Here is a 14,949-nt window from a genome sequence, read left to right as displayed (position 1 = left end):
AATGATAATATAGAGGTCAGCACTGTTACCGAACTCCTCACAGAAGATCATGTATTTGCAGCTTATTATAATACCTGCTTTTCTGACATTACTAACTAGTGTTTTGGAGGTATTTTGCTGCAAGTAAGTCGAGGAGGCCCAGGCAGAGCTCCTGGGTGCATCCTGACCTTACAAGTTGCTCCAAACAGAAGGCCCAGACAACTGTTACAATTTCAACACTTGCATGATCTATTGTGATTAACATTTCATTTAAGCGGTTTCATATAGGCAGGCACAAGTCACTGCATTTTTCTCATTCCACCATCCTCTTAAACACCATTTTTGATGAATAATCTGAAAGAGCTAGAAGTTCGGAGGGTCAAAAATCATGGAGGATCAGACTTTTAGGAGAACCACACCCATATTTCCTAAGTTAGTCTATACAGGGAGAACTCAGCATCTGTATTAGAAGCAAGAAATATAATTTTGGGTAACACAGGGAAAACAACATGCATATAAATGCAAAATTAGTGAAAAATCAATTAAAAATTAATTTCCAATATCACGATCTGTTCTGTTCATCTCTTATTTTACTTCTCCCTTTCTGTACTGTAGTATTTACGTATCTTGCAATACAGGAAGTAACACTTACTTGAGGATTTAAGAGTATTTTAAGATCTAATTTCTCTGTAATTTAGTTTCTAACATTTTATTACTAGTTACTCATTAACAGCACTTTGATTTTCATATAGGGAGTATAGATTAATTTAAACAAGAGTAATTAATCTTTGAATAAACATTTGTGTGGCAAATGAAGTGTTAGCAATAGCCTACATTACAGACAATTATTTTTAAAATGTTTTTTATAATTACAAGTATCATAGGAAAGGTAAGATTTGACATAGAAGAGGGAAAGCCTCTGGTATTTAAGGCAGCAACAAAAAAAAAAGAAAAAAATTAACTTCCAATATGCTGTAAGCAATCTTTTCTTTCAAGTCAAAAATGAGAAGACAAGTTCTCTGGCTTTGGAAATGAAGCATCTGAATTAAAATTTTCACAGGTTTAAACACTTTGAGGAAACTTTCTAGAATTTAAAGGAAAAAATCACCACATACTACTACTACTACTATTTTACATTTCTACTAAAAAGCCAGTAGATTTCTTTTGCTATTGGTACCTAAGCAAACTTTAATCTATTCAGCTCAAGATTGTCTATACATTTTAATACACCACTGACTGCAGCACAGACCCACCCTCTAGTAATTAGCTTAGCTGCAAAATACTGCTAATACGTATTTCATACTGTGAAGACAGGAAAAAAATGATCTCTGATCTGAACGGATCTCACTGTCAATGTCTCTTTCTCATACTTCCCAGTGAAAAGGGATAAAAAAGGAGTAACACCATTATTTCTTTCCTAGACTTATTCATTGCACCAGAATGCTGGACATCAATATGTGAACCTTGAAGATACTTTGGTGTAATAGAGGCTGTTAAGGAAGAACTACATGAGTAAGAACAGCCTGCTAAAATCCAGTTAATGACTGCCCTTATTTTTCACCTTGCTGGGGTAATACTGTCATATAGCAAAAGACAATAAAAGATATTTATTTTAAAAAAAAGTGACAAAATACAATTGCAGCTTTTCTGTACACCACAGAAGTCTGGCTCATTTGCTTTTGAGAATCAGTTTTTATTTGTTTATAGGCTCAGAAACAGTTAAGTGACCCTTACTTGAGGCTCTCCTGTGAGCTGGAGGATGACCTGTCTGACTGAGGGAGAGATGCTATGCTGCCAGAATTCTTCAAGTAGGTCTGGAGGCTTCTTTGATAGGGCGGCTCAAGAGAATTGTACAGAGTCTCGGCTTCACTAGGAAAGTGATTTCTAAGACCCAGATAAGCCCTGCAAAACAAGAGAATAACCACATATAATTGCTCTATATTTTCTTCAAAGTGTGGAGTCAGGAAGTAGAAGATTACAGAATGAACCAGGGATGGGAGGGAAAGGAACTCAGACTGAAAATATGCAAGGCATACAATACTGCTCATCAAATCATAAAAGAAACCAGATACACTGACTGAATTAATCTTTTCAAAATAACTTAGTCTATCCTCTGAAATTCTCACATTCACTTATCGATTCTGTGGGGGAGCAAGAGAAATTCTTTTCTGGCCTACTCACTAGTCAAGTGCTGCAGTTGTTTAATGACTTAAGGGGGGGGGGCAGTGGGGAAGAATTATAATGCAGCAATATCAACTTTTATGACTCCTGTTTCAGTAGAATCCTCAAACACTGCATGACAGTATTAATTGCCTCAACTTTCAGAATGTCTTTTGCAAAAGAAACTAGGTATTAATTCAGGACTCCGAGAACAGAAACATCAATTTTAAGCCTAACTTGTGTCCTCCTCTTCAGCCATAGTTAGCCGCTCACCTCTGATTAGAGCCTTCTATCGCTCATGTAAAACATACAATTTTTCAGAGCAAAATGTAGTCAAAACTCACTTTCTTGCCTCCACTCTTGCTTCTGCATCAGCATCATGAATGCCCTTCTTGATTGTTTCAACCAAGACAGCTGCGTGTCTAGAAGAAAAACATTTTTCATGCCATTTTGCTACTCCAAATTCTATTTTTAGTAGTAAAGTTTTACCCTTTAATTAACATTTTTCTAAGTAAAAACCAGCTGAGATAGTACTTCTTTCTAAGGTATGAAATAAACAAACACTTAAGCACACCAATAACATAACTGCACCTTCTGTAAGGGTTTAGGTAAGCTTCCTCCATCAATCTAAAAGAATTATAATCTACTTTTCAGACATACAGCCACCTATCACACTTAAAAAGTTATTCAAAAATACCTTTTTAAAGACACCTACTTTACTGAAATGGAAAAACTATTTCCCCTACTATATCAATAGCAAGAAAAAGAAAAAAGTTAAGATTAGTAAGTTTGCTTTCCTGGAAATTCACCTCTGAAAGCTTTTGGTGTACGAGTTCTAAACCTCAACACATGCTCAAAGAACAGCAAAGCCCCCATCAGAACAACCAAAAATTGTGATGATAAACACATTTTAATTCAAAATATGTTTGGGGTTTTGTTTTTTGTTTGGGGTTTTGTTTTGGGAGGGTGGGGTGTTGTTTTGATTTTTTTGTGTTTTTTTTTTTTTTAAAACACATACACACTGACATAAATAGATCTCCCCATTGCTCCCTTTCTCAGGAGTACCTTGAGGGGTTGAAAGGTGACTATGGAGCTGGATGAGCTCTTCAGAGCCTCCTCTGGAGGCCTTATAGTCCCTCTGCTCTTACTCTGTGCTTACAGTACACATTCTGCAGAGCTGATGCATGTACTATTTTCCTGTCTACCCAGAGAAGCTACAGTGTGCTCGTAATCATCACCAGAAAAAATCCTCCGGCCTAATCCCACTTGCCCTCTTTTATGGTGAACACACAAATTTCCTCCTTTCAGGAGAAGAGGCAGATGCTTACCTGTGCATCTTTGCTGCACAGGATACATGATATTAGTGAAACTCTGAGAAAGCACGGTACACGTTGCTCACATACAGTATAGGAAAAGAGGCAGAGGGTAAGGAGAGGAGGCAACATGAAGTCAAGGCTGGAGCATACAGCTCTCTTTCTCCCTGGCACTTGAATGAGCCACATGACCTGCTGTGCTAGAAAGGTCGGCCAACACTGAACAACATAATCCAATTAAAGGATTAAATGAAAAGATTTCTGTCTTAAAATTCATTAGCAGTTTATTATTGAGGAAAAAGTATACTGGGCCATACCTTTCCAACGAATGTGTTTGCCACTCTTGTAACAACAGGTCTAAAAATTCAAAGGAGCGCCTAAAAAGACAGAACAAAAAGTTAGAATTAATACTCATTTCTCTAATGTCCTTGCGGAATAAATAGTAACTTTATTCTTTCCCCCTGAGGGAAACAAATACATAAAATTAAAGTACTTTTATTTGTCAAATAAGGACATTGGTCGCCTTATTGCAAAGTTAAAATATTCTGTATAGAAAGCAAACATGCAGGCTAACTAATCCTAAACTCCAAAAAAATAGATGTGGTTCAGTTAACTGTCTGTCGTGTTATTACACATATGCTATGTTAGTTTTTAGCCCCAAAATAACAGACAAAAAATCAATAAAGTTTAAAAACTGTACAAACTATAAAAATCTTAATGTTAAAAAAATCAATACTTTAAAAATTCAGCTATTAAGTCACAACGTAATGTTTCTATGGCAGTGTATTTCTGTCCCAAACACTATTCCCATCCTTTCATCTGTCGTTACTGAGTATGTAGCATAAAGGAGAACATGAGACCATTAGTACAGGGCTCCGCATATAGAAAGCACTCCTGAAGATTTGCTGGCACTGTACAAACTAAGTTATGTAACCTTATTCACTATTAATTCATAATTCATGACAGTTTAGCAGACAGCTTAGCAAAAGGCATACTTTAAAAAATGTCTGAAGCTAGATCCTGGTGAACAAATCAAAGCGACACGGATTAGGAAGGTGTAGATAACAAGTCTTCAAAAAGGTAGTGGACTCTACTGTCTAGAGCTATTACTTTTTCTGGTTCTGTTCTGGAAGAGCAGATTTCATTTTTATTCCACCTAAATCCTTTGGACACCTACAAGACATGGCAAGAAACCCTGAAAGGCTTTTCAGAATTATAACCAATCTAGTTCCAAAGGAATGAGGTCAGTATGAAAACAATGCAATTTTTGCCACCGTCATTGAGGCTCACTGAATTGTGAACTGCAGTACCAAAGCCACCTACAGTCTAATGTTCCTCAGCAAAGCTGTGGTAGGTGGAAGTACTGAAGCCCTGTGAACTGTTTTGCAGTCAAACCAGAAGTTATGACAGGTCAGTATTATCTGGGTTAAGATAATACTTGCTTTGGATGCAAAGACAGCTTAGATTCAGAGCAAGTAGTTCAGGTGCTCAGGCTGTTTCTTGCATACACATAGCTATATCGCTTCCAGGGCTAGCGTGGGCCCAGAAGCAGCGTTAACTGCTTTCGTGAGATTCTGTGCAGCAAATGACACTCTGTCAGAAACCAACTAATTTTGTCAAGAGCCAATCCAAGTGTTCAAGTATCATGTTTTTGGAAAAAGCAACATGCTGAAGATGCACCTCAGTTGTTAAACATGACAACACATTGATCCACCACGTCCTATCTAAGGTAGCAGCCACTGTCTCAATCCCACAGTCCCCAGCATGGTAGGTTTACTATTCTGGGCACAGTATCAGACAGCCTAGCTCCACGCATTCAACCCACATTGCACAAAAGTTACGAAGTCCTCCTGGCATCAGGAGAGCAAGGTGCTGGCACACACTGCACGCAGTATGCTGTAGTACTTCGGCAAGAGCTAACCTCACTAGGCCTGTCAAGTCTGGCCCTAACGGTAACTAATAGGCTCAGGCTGGTTCTTCACAAAGGCATGCCTATCTGTTTCATGCTCTCCCAATGCCTCTCAATACCTGTGTTGTTTGTTCTCATTAGACTGAGCAACACAGATTCAACTGCAGCTTTTTTTTTTCCTTCTGGTTTTAAATCAGAAAGTATTTTTTGAACAAGTGTTAGGAACATTTTAAATTAGAATAAATTCTGCAGAAGAATACAGTGTACGTCCCCCACTATGGCAGAAAGTACCATTCATCAACATCATCCGATATAACTTTGCTGAAATTAATTTTTGTAGTTTACTGGATAACACAGTTTTGTGTCTTCAGAGTTAACAGCCATAAATCTTCAAATGTTTATTTTCAACAAATGATCATCAAATTTAAAAAAGCAACAGCTTTAATAATTTGCTGTTTATAATGTACTCACCTTCTAACTGCAACTGACTTTGAGGTACAGTTGCTTGTTATTAAAGGTATGAGTCGTGGCACATGGGTATGCTGAAGAAAAAAAAAAGACAAAGCAGTTAATGACAAAAGTATTCCTGATTTTGTACTGTACTAATTAAGTCAAAAAGAATTGGCAACATAGTAACAATTGCAATCATTTACAATGCCTACTGAAACTACATGTAGAATACTATTAAATAAGAGACTGCTGCTAGCGCATGACTTGATTAAACCTATTTTTTTCCAAAGTGTCAAGCAAAAAGCACTTCCAATGCCATCAACAATCACATCGTGATATGCAATACTTAGCTGTCAGAAGTCATATACGAAGGCTCAGATATAAAGTGTCTCCTCAAAGGGGTTGCAAGCTGATGTTATTTTAGTTTTGCCACAGAAAAAAAGCAATAGACGTAGCAGTCTTAAAAATCAGAGTTATGGAGCAAAAAGCAAAACAATCAATCTCAAACTATGGGCATTCTTTTAGGGATCAATCAATACGATTAGTGCTACAAAGACCAAATTCCTTTTAATGCAAAATATGTCAATAAAATAATAAAATCATGACATGTAATATAAGCAAGCTTATGTATATAATCTATATGGAAACACTTCACATCCTCATGGGAAAAAAACCCCTTGAACTACCATTTAAAGTGGATAAGATAAACTACATTAAATCCAAATGCAATACTTTAATTCAGAATTAAAGCAGCCTTACTTCAGCTTATCTTAACTAACTGTAGACACAAAGTATTAACATTTTGATTCCAAGTAAGAGTAACATGGTTCAACAAATCCATTTTCAGTTCTTTATTCCTTTCTTGATTCAACACGTAACTTCTAAAACAGTCCCCAATACAGCGTGAAACTGTAGCCTATAAAAAAACTGCTTAAAAAGTACAGTACTGAACAATTCTTAGTATCTCACGTATCATACTTTCTCCTTCAGTTATTGTTGTGGGATATAAACACAAAAATCACTAAAAAAGCAGAGAGATAATTATCCTCTCAGAGTACTGCCAACTTCAGAATTAGGAGGATGCTGAAGAAAAAATCTGGACGAGCCTTACAGTTGCATTTGTTCGTACTGTTCTACTTTTAAACAGGGTTTTAGGGGTTTTGTTTGTGTTTTGCATAGTTTTCAAACTGAAAAGTGGCACATGACTGCCAGAAAGGGAACAATAAGCAGTATCAGGGGAAAGAATAAAATGTTTTCACAGATGGAGAAACCTGTATGTTCCAAGTGTTTGGAGCTATTGACATTGTAATTTCTAGAAAGTGTTTTTGCAAGGGAATCAAAGCCTCAGGCTTGCTTTCATTCAGCTTTAAGATTGCACATTTCATCTGTTAACCCTTTGAAGCTGTCATGATACATGCCTCCTCCCAACCCACCTTGCAGCTCAATTGCCCAACCTGAATCCCACCTCCCTCTGGAAGAGATTTTCCGCCTAAATGCCATCTCATCATGACACACCCTCCCCCCACCTTTTTTTTTTTTTTTTTAAATTGGTTTCCTGATTTACTGAGAGTCAAGAAAGAGAAATCAGACTACAGCATAAAAACTATCTGGAGAAGAAATATGAAATCCAAGAAAGGGGCAAAGATGAGATGGAGCTCTTCAAGATCACTGGTATAATACAGCCTCTCTCTTTTTACGTACACTCACTCCCACAGCAATTAGATACTAAAGCACCAGGATCTGAACTGCCTGTCAGTGGATTCTGGTAGGAGTTTTTGAGCAAAACGCTGACTCCAAAAGCTGTAATGGCTTGGGCTCTAAATATGCAACTGATCACACACTCCCTGACCAAATCTCATTTAATCTAAAGGATAGAAGTCCAAAGGAGAGTGGGACTGCATTTAGTTTGACTGATATTTCTTTCTTTCTTTTTCCACTGAAACCTGAATTTTCTGTCAGAACACCTTGCATGAGCCATTTATTGGTTGGGTATTTGAACACTATGGATGGGGTTTTCTCGCTTCTATGCCTCCAATCTAGGATGTTAAATTACAGCTAAGAATAACAGAAGTTTAAACAAAATCAGGGCAGCTGTAGCCAACTTGTCTTCAACTGAACTAAACCAATAAAGCCAATTTAACGTAATCGGTGAATTTTTATTTCATGCTGCTTTTCTGGTGCTTGATTTAGCTCCTGTAAACAACAAGATAGGGTTAGTTTCTCACATGCCTGAGCTCATCTAATACTACTGCAAATGGTATTCTTCTCTTACAACTTTAATTGTCCTGTGTAAGGTGTATTCCTTCCTCCACTCTCAACTCTGTGCCATTAGCCATCTCACAGTACATTGTAAGAGTCTGGGGAAAAAATGCCAATGGTTCTTAGCCCAAGTGCTGATGCAAAGGTAATGCAGAAGTCTCAGAGCACATTCTCAGAGGCATGGTTAGACAGAATAAGTACAGATTCCAAAACATACTGAGGATGGCAATAAAAGGTGTGAGTGATTAAACCACTTAGGTTTCCAACAACTTACAAAATTAAAACCACGGATGAGATCACAATGAATAGCAGTAAGTGCCTAGCATTAAGAACACCGCAGCTTTTAATGTAGAAACTACAGGCAACCTCCCACTTCTATCTGAAACACAAAAATATCAGTACAAGTCCCAATAATCTAGCTAAATATCTTGCCTCAGACACCAGTCAGTAGCAAATGCGTAAGGAAAAGACAATAAAAAAAACCAGCTAGTATACAGCATTCCCCTCTTCTATGTGCTATAGCTTTAAGGACTCAAAGTACTTAAACCCCAGGATTGATATCTCTATTGGGCTCTTCTTCCATGAACTTGTGCTTTCTGAACTGATCCATGTATGTGGATCAATATTTTATCATTAACTCCACAGTTCCATTTTTTTTTAATATGCTTTTTTTTTTTTGGTAAAAAGAAATAGTTTTGTTTTTTAAAAAAATCTTACTAGGCTCTTAACTACTAGCTTAACTTTGTCTTCTCCAAAAAGGCAGTTAAATGCAGTTAACCTTTGAAATACACTTGCCTTTTTACAATTAACACATTACAAAAAAATCATGAAAACAGACTTGCTTTTCACACCTATTCCTCCACCTTTATAATGGTAATGCTGCCGACTGGTTTCAATGATAAATAATATTTGTCCATCTGTGAGAAAAATTACTTCTCCATGAAAGAATGATTAATAATCCTATATTTCAGAATTGTTATTCTCTCTGCTAAGAGCCACTACCTGAATATTCCCGCAAGCAAAGTGAGAGAGGAACACCTACCCGAATAATGAATCTAATGGCTGCGCACCCAGAAGTTGCCATCACTTTGGCGCTGTTGGGAACCAGATTAAAAAGAGTAGGCACAATAGCTTCAGCGCCATGATCGAACTTGTTTCCCAAAACAGTTGAAAGATGGCTATTTAGGAAAAAGAAATAAAACTTGTTAACAAAAATTAGTTTCTTAGTCTTAAAATAACAAAGTTCATTGTACATTTTAAAGATTTATCTTTCCAAACAACAGAATTTCTTAATTTCATGACTTCCTAGTCCTTGCCTCATTAGAAATGCAGGACTTGCATAACATTTTTGTTACTTGGCAGACACATTAAAGGTTGAACACTAATAACTTTATTTCATAATGAAAAACAAATACCACAATTTGAAAGGCTAAAATTCTCATATCCACATAAAGGATCATAGTATTTCTGCTTTTTAACACACTTTGAGAGTATATGATTTCCATAGGATTTTAGACTTATTGTTCAAGATTTTTTTCCCTTTTGAATGCAGAATGAGGACGTTTACATAGTACTTTTTATGCTATTCCTGACTTCAGGTTAGGAAAAGTTAGCATTGTTTTCTCAAAGCCTGAGTTTCCCTAGCAAGGACAGTTGTATGCTCCAACAGGTCCCCAAGATCTGTTCAATCAGGAAACCAGAACAGTAAGGGTGAACTCTAGGGCATATCTGTTCCACATGGCCACTGAAAATCAGTGGTTACATTAATGCCTTTCCAGAGGAAAAAAAAAGCCACGGAAAACATGGAAGTGGGAAAGACTGCTCTGGCGTAAAAATAAGGTGTGTCGTTCCCCCTTGAATTTAATGAGAGTCCCCAAGATGATGAGGATGAAGATCTTATTTCCATTAAGCCACAGCTTCTAAAATTATCATGGATGTGAAAGATACTACCTCACCAAAAAGTACAGTGTTTTACTGAAGCTTTCACTTGGGTTTTATCTTTTTAAGTTGCATCTTAGACAATTCAACAGTCAAGCAGAAGGGCTCAAAACACTACAGGGCAGCTCACTTTGTTATTACAAGTAGTCACAGTAAAGCCCTGTGCCAATCACCCAAGTATAAGTGCTCCTAAGACTAGCCCCCAATATTATAGTAGTACTTACAGCAGTTTGTATTAACTTGCACTAAGTACTCAGTGTAATGATGGTAACTTGTTCTTTACATACAATCTGTTACAGGATTATCAACCACGTATATTGCCTAAAAGAACAAATTCCTTTACATGTTTCTTTTTCTCTACAGCTTCAGATGCTGACTTGACTCTATCAGTCATAGTGTACAGCAGTTCAACAAGGCAATCTTTCCTGCAACACTGATAAAGTATTTTTAAGTTGAATTCATGCTAAAATCTAGCAATGTACACAAACGCACATAAACTATACTTACGCTACAGTAATGCATGCTTCTCTAACCACCTGGGATCTGAGATCCTTGGCTGACAGCTTGAAAGCACCATCCAACAACCGTAAATGCTGGAAAAATCCATCATACTGTGCAGCTCCAGCAACAAGCAATGACCGAACTTTCTTCAGCTAAAAAATTTAAGGTATTTAGTTTAGGAAACTACCAATATGCATTTCAAAATAAAAAAGTAACAACTTCATTGCAACAATGTGCACAGGCATGTCTTTAAAGCAAAGTATCATTTTGAAATATATGGCAGTAATTTCAAAAACTGTAAAAAAAAATTCTATTACTTAAATTCTAGAGTGAAAAAGTCTTAGATCCCAGTCTACAAATATACAAACACATAACTGTTCCCACACCTGTTCCCAAACACTAAGATACCATAAACCTGGTAAAAAATATAAATGCTACATACACACAAACATTTTAATCCTGCAAGTGGAACTTATCATAGCCACACATAAAAGGTACTAATGCCAGCAGTTTACCTGCAAAATATGTAATTTTGCATAAATGCTAACTGAAACATACACAATGGCTTTTAGAAAAGCTTCCACTTAAATGTCAGCAAAAAGGTCTTTCGGCCTTTTTAAAATACTTGCTCAAACTTATTTGGTATATGGAAATTCAATGTTTAAAAATTAAAATGAAAAATTCTTTGATTGTCTGGAGTGTAATTACTTTAAGAAAAAACAGTTTAAAATATCTAGCTGCCTGTGCTTTATGAAATACACCCACCCAAACCTGAAACCAGATAAAAAGTTTACCGCATTAGTTCGTTGATCCCAATCATGTTTATCATCTGAGAGAATTTCCCTGATTTTGTTCAACGTTTCTTCAAGTTCTCGACTAGAATAGATCTAAAGTATTAAAAAACCAGAAAATTTATACTGTTAATATCCCAGGTAACCCGATGAAGGAAAATAGCTTGAGAAGACTGAAAATACAATTATAATTCTGAAATCTTGCCCCAAAAGTTCCAGAGAACTGTATAAGAGATATAAATGGGCATTTTAAGGCAAATCTTTGAGGCTATCACTGAGTAGTGAATATTCATTAAAAGCAAAGCTGAAATATCAACATTTTCCTCAAGATTTCACCTTTCACCTTTGTTATGATCTAATCATATCTAGAATTTCATTAACTCCATTTAAAAAAATATAATTCAAAACGAGCAGAGGTTTTAGATAATCTGTTGCAATGCTACTGCAATTCAATTTCATTTTCATACCCACTATTACAATGATACTCAACCAACAGATTTTAACCCAATGCAACTCTTTTGGGGCAGGGACTCTCTTCCACATTACAAGAGTGCATGGCTCTATGAGGGCCTAACTGGGCTGCTAGTCAACACTAAAATGAAAGATTTGGCTGAAAAAATAAATTAAAAACTTCAATAGCTTCTATATGTATTACTACTACAAGCCTATCATTTATTAACTTACGCAGTCAGTAAATAAATGTAAGGAGCAGCCTCCAGAGTTCTCTATTATCTACACAGTAACTCCAGCAAAACTGAAGCCTGACAAATCTAATCATACATCAGTCACTATTTGGTAATACATGAATTAATGCATTTATCGATAACTGTACACGTAAAAGAGTGGATTTCTAAAGAAGCAAATAAAAAAAGTAGTCACGAAAACCATATTAACAACATCAGAAATCAACTGACTTCCTTTCTATTCTCCTAGACATAAGCCACAGGACACACTCTTCTGCTTCCACTGAACATGCAAAATTTAAAGGCTTTTTTTTTTTTCCCCAGATTGAGAACAAGTTGAAGAGGATGTGAAGCAAATTACTGACCAGAAACTTGATCTGGCCAGAATTTTTTCAAAAACCTATTTTCAGCTAAAGACTTCCAATTTTTTGGATGAAAAGTTGTTCACATAAACACATTGGGCTAAACTGAGTTGCCCATACACAGGCATCTGGTGCCATCTGAGATACCTCCAAGACATCCACATGGTGCTGGTAGATACGATTCAGGACTTCAAGGAAACTCATACCCTTCTAGAGTGAAAGCTGGAGGCCAGCACAATAGCTTACGTAGCACCTAAATAGTAGTGATGTTCCCTCTATTTAAGTCCAAGACATAACTTTTTATGTGCAAGAGCACAGAGCATGAAACAAGGACCAATGGTTAGGACATTATGGTTAGGTCCCTGCAGAGGGACCTGGACAGGCTGGATCGACGGGCCAAGGCCAACTGTATGAGATTCAACAAGGCCAAGTGCCGGGTCCTGCACTTCGGCCACAACAACCCCATGCAGCGCTACAGGCTTGGGGAAGAGTGGCTGGAAAGCTGCCTGGCGGAAAAGGACCTGGGGGTGTTGGTTGACAGCCGGCTGAACATGAGCCGGCAGTGTGCCCAGGCGGCCAAGAAGGCCAACAGCATCCTGGCCTGTATCAGAAATAGTGTGGCCAGCCGGAGCAGGGAAGTGATCGTGCCCCTGTACTCGGCACTGGTGCGGCCGCACCTCAAATACTGTGTTCAGTTTTGGGCCCCTCACTACAAGAAGGATGTTGAGATGTTGGAACGTGTCCAGAGAAGGGCAACGAGGCTGGTGAGGGGTCTGGAGAACAAGTCTTATGAGGAGCGGCTGAGGGATCTGGGGTTGTTTAGCCTGGAGAAAAGGAGGCTGAGGGGAGACCTCATTGCTCTCTACAACTACCTGAAAGGAGGTTGTAGCGAGGTGGGTGTCGGTCTCTTCTCCCAAGTAACTGGCGAAAGGACGAGAGGAAATGGCCTCAAGTTGCGCCAGGGGAGGTTTAGATTGGATGTAAGGAAAAATTTCTTTACTGAAAGAGTAGTTAAACATTGGAACAGGCTGGCCAGGGAAGTGGGTGAGTCACCATCCCTGGAAGTATTTAAAAGACGGGTAGATGAGGCGCTTAGGGACATGGTTTAGTGGGCATGGTGGTGTTGGGTTGATGGTTGGACTCGATGATCTTGGAGGTCTCTTCCAACCTTAATGATTCTTTGATTCTATGACATCTTGCTTTGCATTAATTGAAGAGCTTTGACACTGGTCTCTTGAACACACTGTTCTGCATGTATATATGCTTTTTTTTTTTTAATTGTAAAAAGATTTAGGAACATCTTTCTGTTCTACAGTTAAGCTGAATGCATATTTTCTACAAAATACCTTATTTTCCTGGGCAACTTGAAATTACTACAAAAGTTATTCCAAATACAGTCCAGTTTCCAGTTTCCTGAGCATATCAAATGAATTTAACTTACAGTAGACACGGGACCTTGATTCTATTAACATCTACTTTTGTTCCAATGCTTTAACAGAACATGGTTATGGAGGCCTCTACATTTCATGCTGGAATACTGATGAAGTGGAAAACATCCATGCCCTAAAACATCTGCACATCTGGTTTGTAGGATAAACAGGATAGGAATCACTTCAGAAACAAATTAGTACACCCAGGCCAGCTTCACTATCATGCAGAAAACAATTTCTGAATATGCTTTACCAACAAAATTGAAATTTTTATTACCCAACAGCTGTACAGTAAGCTTTTCCAGGGTACAGTGTGGGAGCAGCATTGCAGTTCTATACAGAGGACACGACTACATCCATAAAAAACAAAAGGCTGTTCCTCATGATTACTGTTTGCTTCTTCATTAGAAGTCAATAAACATCTGATGCATAACTTATTCAAAAAGAGTAAATGATTTAATGAAAACAGTGGGTCCAAGCATAACAGACTTTCTACTCCACTGCCCACAAAATGGAATATGAGTTTTGTATCACTGTTTTAATATACTTGTGTATACTGGTAGTGTATAATACTTGTTACACAACACTATTTTAGTCTAACACTAATTCTATAGGTACCATACTATTAAGAATAAATATTATGTTTGCCTAAGTAAGCATTTTTATCAAATTAAATTTCCATTATCAAAGAAAATTCTTATTTTCCTTTTAAAAGTGGAAGGGAGTAGTCACTGGTTAACTAAAGATGTAATTTCACATTACAGTGACGCTAATGCCATCAGAATTGGTGACATGATTCAACCTCCTCAGGCTCCCCCTTCACCATCACACACCTTGCCCTGTCTCCTTCCCAATTCAGGGATTTAACATACAAAAAGCTAACCCTACAAGAGGAAAGGGAAAAATTTCTCTGCCAACTCAGCAGCCTATGCCAACTTATCACAAAGAAGTGAAGTGCAACAACAAGGGAAGCAGGATCATGCCTTTTGGTGGCAGCTGAGTTCTGTCTAGTGCACACTCAAAACTTCATCTGAGGTTCTGGTCAAGGTACAAATACCTTTTGTAAGCTGTCTCATTGAGTAGATCCTCAAAAATGGGACATTTCTCGTTGTCAGCTATGTGTTATCAGAGACCATGTGCTGTAGTTACTGCTATAGGACTAAAACATGTTAAG

General features: G+C 37.5%; 1 protein-coding gene across 7 annotated transcripts in view; it reads right to left on the bottom strand.

The window, feature by feature from the left end:
* The window catches only part of CLASP2 (cytoplasmic linker associated protein 2), a 151,934-nt gene that overhangs the window by 57,187 nt on the left and 79,798 nt on the right, over positions 1-14,949 (bottom strand). For all 7 annotated transcript variants that reach the window (XM_009320963.1, XM_009320939.1, XM_009320946.1 and 4 more), the window contains exons 10-16: positions 11,304-11,396; positions 10,516-10,661; positions 9,113-9,248; positions 5,833-5,903; positions 3,770-3,829; positions 2,484-2,561; positions 1,714-1,881 (exon numbers count right to left, since the gene is read on the bottom strand). In XM_009320963.1, the coding sequence (XP_009319238.1) occupies positions 1,714-1,881; positions 2,484-2,561; positions 3,770-3,829; positions 5,833-5,903; positions 9,113-9,248; positions 10,516-10,661; positions 11,304-11,396 (752 nt within the window). The remainder of the gene's footprint in view (positions 1-1,713; positions 1,882-2,483; positions 2,562-3,769; positions 3,830-5,832; positions 5,904-9,112; positions 9,249-10,515; positions 10,662-11,303; positions 11,397-14,949) is intronic.

This window comes from Pygoscelis adeliae, unplaced genomic scaffold (assembly GCF_000699105.1).
Source record: "Pygoscelis adeliae isolate BGI_AS28 unplaced genomic scaffold, ASM69910v1 Scaffold280, whole genome shotgun sequence".
In the NCBI taxonomy this organism is placed as follows: Eukaryota; Metazoa; Chordata; class Aves; order Sphenisciformes; family Spheniscidae; genus Pygoscelis; species Pygoscelis adeliae.
This window is presented reverse-complemented; position numbering and strand designations above follow the sequence as displayed.